Source organism: Podarcis filfolensis (genome assembly GCF_964270895.1).
Source record: "Podarcis filfolensis genome assembly, chromosome: 16".
Lineage (NCBI taxonomy): Eukaryota > Metazoa > Chordata > Lepidosauria > Squamata > Lacertidae > Podarcis > Podarcis filfolensis.
The window spans coordinates 2677051-2684558 of NC_139620.1; the positions used below are offsets into that span (position 1 = coordinate 2677051).

Genomic DNA, 7508 nt, shown 5'->3' on the forward strand with positions numbered 1-7508 from the left:
TAATAATAATAATTTATTATTCATAGCCCGCCCATCTGGCTGGGTTTCCCCAGCCACTCTGGGCGGCTTCCAACAGAATATTAAAAGACAATAACCTATTAAACATTAAAAGCTTCCCTAAGCAGGGCTGCCTTCAGATGCCTTCTAAAAGTCTGGTAGTAGTTGTTCTCTTTGACATCTGGTGGGAGGGCGTTCCACAGGGTGGGTGCCACCACCGAGAAGGCCCTCTGCTTGGTTCCCTGTAACCTCACTTCTTGCAGTGAGGGAACTGCCAGAAGGCCCTCGGCGCTGGACCTCAACTGACCCTCCTCATGCAGATGTGGTACCATGACCAGAGGAACAAAGGACACCTGTTCCATCTTAACATAACAGGGATTTATGAGATGGGGAGCAGAAAGAGGGAGACCCAAACCACGCTTGCCATCAGCTGACTCGGGAACTAGTCACTGGTTGGGGGCCCTGTGGGAAGGTAAATGGCGTTTCCGTGCGCTGCTCTCGTTCGCCAGAAGCGGCTTAGTCATGCTGGCCACATGACCAGGAAGCTGTACGCTGGCTCCCTCGGCCAGTAAAGCGAGATGAGCGCCACAACCCCAGAGTCGGCCACGACAGGACCTAATGGTCAGGGGTCCCTTTACCTTTAAACAAACAAACCAACAGGATGCTGTGAGCTGTGGTGCCAGTTTAATGCCACCCTCTGGGGGAATCGGTGATCTGCTCATTCAGGGAGCCTGTCCGCCAAGAACAGCCCCATCCTGCCTCCCAGATGGGTCTGGTTTCCGGGTCCTCCACTTCTCATCCTCCTCCGCTTGGCAAAGTTCTCGTTCCATGGGGTAAGCCATGAAGATGACGTCCTCCCAGGGAGGAAGGGAAGGGTGATCTGGCCGCAGGAGCGTGAAACCCAAGAAGCCAAAGGCTCGTAGCAAGTCTCCTTCGAGCGAGGGGAGAAAAAGAAGAGGATTAGGAAACCAGGGGCAAGAATATCTTTCCTCATCTTTCCTCTGGTTTATCCCATTTATCCGCATGTTTGTCCACGCTTCCCTTAAGAGCAGTAGAAACATCGATTGGTGCTGGCTGGTAAAAATAAAACTGCATGGCAGAGGCCTGTCAGATTAACAGACATCAAAAGCAAAGCAGGGATTATTCCTGCCCAACCTCTAGTGGCAAGGAGTTCCGCAGGGCACAGACCCGCAAGGAGTTCCGCAGGGCCACAGAGCTGACTGAACCTCAAGAGGTGCGCAAGCAACCTCTGAAAGCGCCTCGCCAGAGGACCATGGCGGAGCGTAAAGGATCAGGCAGTATTTGGACACCAAGCTGTTACAGGGCTTTGTGAATGAATATGATAGTCTTGAGACTGGTACAGAAGCAAACTGGTTTTCACTCTGCCTTCCACCTCACACTCTAAAGAAAGGTAGATTCCGGTCCTATCTGGAGATGGCGTTGGACATTGAACCTGGGACCCCCTTGGAATAAAGTGAAGGTTCCAGTACTCATCGCGGGTGGCGCTGTGGGTAAAACCTCAGCGCCTAGGGCTTGCCGATCGCATGGTCGGCGGTTCGAATCCCCGCGGCGGGTTGAGCTCCCGTCATTCGGTCCCAGCTCCTGCCCACCTAGCAGTTCGAAAGCACCCCTAAAGTGCAAGTAGATAAATAGGTACCGCTTTATGGCGGGAAGGTAAACAGCGTTTCCGTGTGCTGCGCTGGTGCTGGCTCGCCAGAGCAGCTTCGTCACGCTGGCCACGTGACCCGGAAGTGTCTCCGGACAGCGCTGTCCCTCGGCCTCTTAATTGAGATGGGCACACAACCCTAGAGTCAGACACAACTGGCCCGTACGGGCAGGGGTACCTTTACCTTTTTATCCAGTCCTCATGGTTCTGAAAAAAACGTGGCTTTGAATCGGAACATAGGAAGCTGCCTTAGAGTGAGCCAGACCATTCATCCAGCTAAGTCAGGACTGTCTGCACTGACCGGCAGCATCTCTGCGGTTTCAAGCAAAGTTCTGTCCTGGACCTACCTGGTGACCGAATTGGATGACGCTCAACCAAAATGTTCTGGCCCTTTTTAATGCTTTTTTATGGTGGTTTTTTTCTGGCATAATAAAAGCCCAAATTTGGAACTGGGATCCTTCCCCCCTCTTTGCCCTTTTCTATATCATTTCCAGATTTCTGGCATGTGGAATTCAGGACCCAAAACCCATATTCTGTTAGCAAGGGGAACCTTTTTCTTTCCTTACCCCTGTCCCGTCGAGACTTGTGGAAGTTAACAAGCACCTGGTCCGCCTCTGTATTTTCTTCCACGTATTCCAGCGTTGCAGTCAGGCTAGGAGCAGAAACGGCCACAGGGTCCACATTGAGCGTTTATTCTTACTAAGGGTGCTGTTCTCTTGCAAGCAGGGCTTGCAAAGGGACTAGTCCTCAGTAAGGCGTTCAGGTTGTGTGTGGCCCATACCACTGAAATGTGGGTGAGAGCTCCCATGAGTGTATCCATCCAAAGAATTCCCTGAACCTAGGAAACCAGACTGTCACAGAAAAGGCTACTCTTCTCCTTGACATGTTAGATTTCTACATACAGAGAAAGGTGGTGTGTATTTTTTCCCCATTTAAAATTGGAGGTCCAGTCATAAGTGCCCCAGTCTGACCCCACTCCCTTTGCATGCACCCCACAATTATTTACGGAGCCAAAGCATAGTGCCAAGTTTGCTAGCGGTTCAAATCGGCCATTTTGGGAGGTGGAAATCTATTTATGTTAGCTGCAGCAAAAAAAATGCAGCGCAAGGAGCTCTTGTTGAAGATACCATATTTTTCGCTCTTTAAGATGCACCAGACCACAAGACTCACCTAGTTTTTGGAGGAGGAAAACAAGAAAAAAAAATTCTGAATCTCAGAAGCCAGAACAGCAAGAGGGATCGCTGCGCAGTGAAAGCAGCAATCCCTCTTGCTGTTCTGGCTTCTGGGATAGCTGCGCAGCCTGCATTCGCCCCATAAGATGCACACACATTTCCCCTTACTTTTTAGGAGGGAAAAAGTCTTATAGAGCAAAAAATCCAGTACTCTATTCCATTTCCTCCCTCCCTCTGGCTCTTCCATTACACATGCAAAAATTAGCAACCCATTATCACTGAGCACGCTCAGAACACTCTGGGCTGTTTCTGAAGTTCAACCCGAACCCATCAACTTTTTTCCTACTTCTGTAAATCTTAGGTTCCCACAGTCAGGTGCAGGCGACAGCACCAAGAGCATCTCTGCCCATAAATAAATCCCCAGTGCCTTGGGTTTGGGTTCCATTGGTTCCGAACTATTGCCTCCCTCGCTTTGCTTCTAATATATCCCCCCACAAGAGCTGGAGTGGGGGTGAGTGGTGGTCTCTAAACTGCTGGAAAAACGCTGGGCTGTTTCCAACGTTAGTCCTACTCAGAGCAGACATCTTGAAAAAGAACGGGTACGGCCAATGTAGGCACATTCAGTGGGTCTACTCTGCGCGCAATGACAAAGCCGCTCACTTCTCACACCCAGTTGCAGCGGAGAATCGCTCTCACCTTTCACGGCTGTTGCAGTCCAGGGCAAGGTGAGGCGTGTCGAGGAAAACCGTGCGTGCCTGGAGTAGGCCGTGCCAGTGACTGACCCCCTGGCTGCCGCGGGCAAAATGGAAGTCCAACTGAACCGGCTGGTCGGGACGTTGGCGCTCGCCGGCGAAAACAGTGAGATTCCTAGCCTGGGCAGTTATTGGGTGAAACGTTTGCAACTACTGGTTAGAAAACACCTTAACAAAATCCCCCTTCTTTCCAACCTTCAGGTGAAGAGTGCTGGTGATTGACTGACTGACTGACTGACTGACTGACTGATTGATTGATTGATTTGCTAAAATGCCTCCATCCCTGTGCAAGTGGGAGATGTCAGCTGGTTTGCACAAGTGCTGAGTTATGGCAATATTTCATTAGAAAATTGTAGCGTTAGGAAGAAGGACCCCAGAGGGCAATATATAGCCCAATCCCATGCAATATATTTAAACCAGTTGAAGGAAGGAAACTAGCAAAACAATGAGTCCACAACCTTTCCCCCCCCTAACTCAGTTTGTGAAATCGACACTCTTTGGAGAGACCTGCTGGAGACTCCTTTGAAACTTAGAGTATCTATTTGCAAAGCATGTGTAATTCAATATCCACTGAGGGATGATATTCCCATCCAACTACTGAGATGGTTTCAGACTATTTAGTTGAGATTTTTTTCAAAGTCTCATTTAAAACTACTTAATGGTGGCTACTGAGTCTTTTATATGTGTTCAGTAGGTCTGTATTGCAAATATTTTATGTTCCCACCCACACCTCTTCTTGTGATTTTTATTGTCTCTAAATTGTGTCAGTAAAGGCTGAATGAAAATTCTCCCCGGAGAAATCTGCCTTGTATTGAGCCAGACCATGAGTCCATCAAACCCAGTGTTGTCTACACAAACTGGCAGCAGCTGTTCAGGACTTCAGGCAGAGGGTATTTCCCTGAGGTTGGGGGGTAGGGGCAAACTGTGTATACTACCTTCAACTCCTTGCAGAAAAAAGGTGGGGTAGATATATAATGGGGGTGGGAGCCCTGTTGTCAGATTTCAGACTGTAAGCTCACTGGGGCTGAGACCCTTTCTGTGCACTTTTGTACAGCATCATGAAAGCAGATGGTGGTCTATTATAACACAAAGGGCGGCAAATATGTTCCAGCAGTCTTAAGGGTTTTCAAAATCCATTTCCCAACTCCTGTACGCTGCAAATGTCTGGCATAATGGGGACCTGCCTAAGTTATAGATGGCTTTCAGGCAAAATTTCTCCGATCTCTGCTGCAGGTACCCAACTGTGTCCCCAACTCCATACTGCTGTTAGAAACTAGTGAATGCCCAATTTCAACTAAAGCATAATGGGCTGCCCTAAAACATTGGCTCAGGATTTCAGTGTTTGATCTAGGGAAGGGTTTGTACCAACACCTGACCAATGAGGAGTTTGTCAGCAACTGGCAGAAAACCATGGCTAAAAAAGCCACCTCTATTGGTCTGTCTCCCCCCCAACTGTATTACCTGGGTTATGAAGGCGCCCAAAAGATTTTAAAGCAAAGATTATGGGATAATGCACACAGTGACTTGCGATCTCAATCACACGCAGTCTGTAGTCCGCTGGCAGTAGGAGTACAATATGTAACATCTTACATTAAAAACCTGACAGTACCAAACTATCGAAGGCTTTTCACCAAAGCCAGACTAAACGTCTTTCCTTCTGCAGTGTTGGATGGCAGGTGGAGAGGAGTTCCCTACCAGGACAGACTTTGCTCATGTGCCCAAGACATCGATTCTATAAAGCATATTTTGCTGCACTGTGTGAAGTATGAGCAAGCCAGGGCTGAACTGATATTACCTTTGCTGGTACCTTTCCCGGGAAAATCAGAGGCTCACTATGTCAGGTTCCTATTGGAACACCGGACAAATGCTAGAACCCTAGCAGTGGTGAAGTTTTTATTGGTGGTTGCAAGAACCAATGATCCCTATCTTTAAGTCTGAACAAAATGCTTGTTTAGCCTGGAGGCTGTCTGAATTGTGCATTGCTTTGTAAGGATTTGTTGGGTCCCTGGACCGTAATAAAATTTCTAATAATAATAATTACTGATCCGATGCAAGGCCGGAAAGGCCCGAGGCAGAAGAAGCCTACCTTATATACCTCTTTAAGGCTCGCTTGGTCTCCTTCGAGGCTCCTTCTCCTGTCTGGGCAGCCGCCCACGAACTCAGGAGCACTGCAGGCAGTAGCGGGGCTGGATACTCAAGCTCTCACGTTGGGTAAGGGTTGAGCTGTGCCGCAGAACGGAGATAAGAAATTAGACGGCATGGATAAGCCCGGGAAGCAGGTTCTGAAATTGGCAGGTATCTTGAACACAAGGGACTGGAAACTTGACATTAGGCCCCCTAGTTCTGAATAATAATGTGTAAAGTATAATGGCTCAATTCACACTGAAATGAAAAATGCCCGAAGGCTTTAACATGGGAGATTTTCCTCTGAGGTCCTCAATGGGTTGGAAATTACGGTAACTGTTACTGTTATCTGGTAGTTCTGACAATGTGTTTAACTTTAGATCACACGGGAAGTATTGGGTTGCAAATCCTCATCTTGAAAGGGAGATGTCTTTACTGTGGTACCTCTGGATGTAAACGGGATCAGTTCCAGAGCCCCGTTTGCATCCTTAGTAAAACGTAAGACGCGACTGCGTGTGTGCAGTTCGCGTTTTGCCGCTTTCGCACATGCGCGTAATGTCATTTTTAGCATCTGTCCGTGAGCGAGCGGCGAAACCCGGAAGTAATGTGCTCCGTTACTTCCAGGTCGCCGCGGAGCGTAACTTGAAAACGCTCAACCTGAAGCACATCTAACCCGAGGTATTACTGTTGTCTTTTGTTCCCAGAGGAGTGGAAGCAAGGTGCGGCAAGGAAGCTCTCCAGGAGCCCGCAGTCTCAGGCTGGAATGGGGGACAGAGAAGAGTTTTGATCTCAATCCTGTTCAAAGTTATTTTTAAGATAACTTTTAAGCCTGTGCTAGACACGCACAAGATAAGTGCATGGAATTATCTGGATGTATCTCTGATGTTTTTGTTCTGTTTTGAAGAAAAGGTAAAGCTCAAATCAAACCTATAGGTCTGGACAACAAGGAGTCAGTTTGTATGCTTCCACTTGCTTCAAGCTGTGCAATATTAATATCTGCAGTATAATGGGCTGAATTAAATAGGAAAATAGGAAGCGAGCGGATTGAAACGGAATCAGAACATCGGTCCATCTTGCTCAATATTGTCTACACAGGCCGGCAGCAGCGTAACAGCATTTCAGAGGGGGGTCTCCTCCAGCCCTACCTGGAAATAGGCAATGAACCTGGGACCTTCTGCTTGCAAGGCAGATTCTCTACCCTTGAGATCTGTCCTTTTCAAAAATGAAGCAAGATCCCAGTCCTCATCGTTCTGAAAACATGTCTCTGACACAGCGCTGCCTGGAGAAGCCGGGCCTTGAACCCGGGGCCTTCTGTATGACAAGCAGCTGTGCCACCACTGAACTATGGTGCTTCTTCATCTCCAGGCAGCTGTCCCAACAAAATCTGGGGGTCCAAAAGTTCCCAGTCCTGGGTTGGGGGACATGCAGCCGCTCCCATAGTCTCTGATCCTTGGCCGTGCGCGCTATATGTGCCTAGCAATATATGGGTGGCACGTCCTCCAAGGTGGCATGCGTGGCCACCTCTTACCTCTTGCCACTGGGCGTCATTTTCCGCCGATATCTAAGGCGGCGCTTGCTGATGGCGCAGAAAGAGGGGCTGGAGAATGAGAGCGGAGAAAGGCAGTTCCGTATCCCCCCCTTCTTGGTCCAAGAAAGGGTGTTTTTGGGTGCCCGGTTCCACCGCGTTTTGCTGGGCAGTGCCTCCCGGCCCCGGGCAAAGTGGGTCCTAGGTGGCAGGGCCCCTGCCTTAAGTACCCGAGGGACCCCTATTGTGACCCGCGTGAGCTTCTGCCCCAT

The 7508-nt window shown here is 49.0% G+C and overlaps 1 protein-coding gene across 1 annotated transcript; it reads right to left on the minus strand.

Moving 5' to 3' along the window:
* Positions 1-662: 662 nt before the first annotated feature.
* OAZ3 (ornithine decarboxylase antizyme 3) lies at positions 663-7508 on the minus strand (the record flags this gene model as incomplete). Its single annotated transcript, XM_083589311.1, is given in 6 exon segments — positions 663-928; positions 2230-2315; positions 3532-3707; positions 5674-5748; positions 5750-5810; positions 7240-7508. Coding segments are annotated over 6 exon segments (876 nt in total). The 3' UTR covers positions 663-719.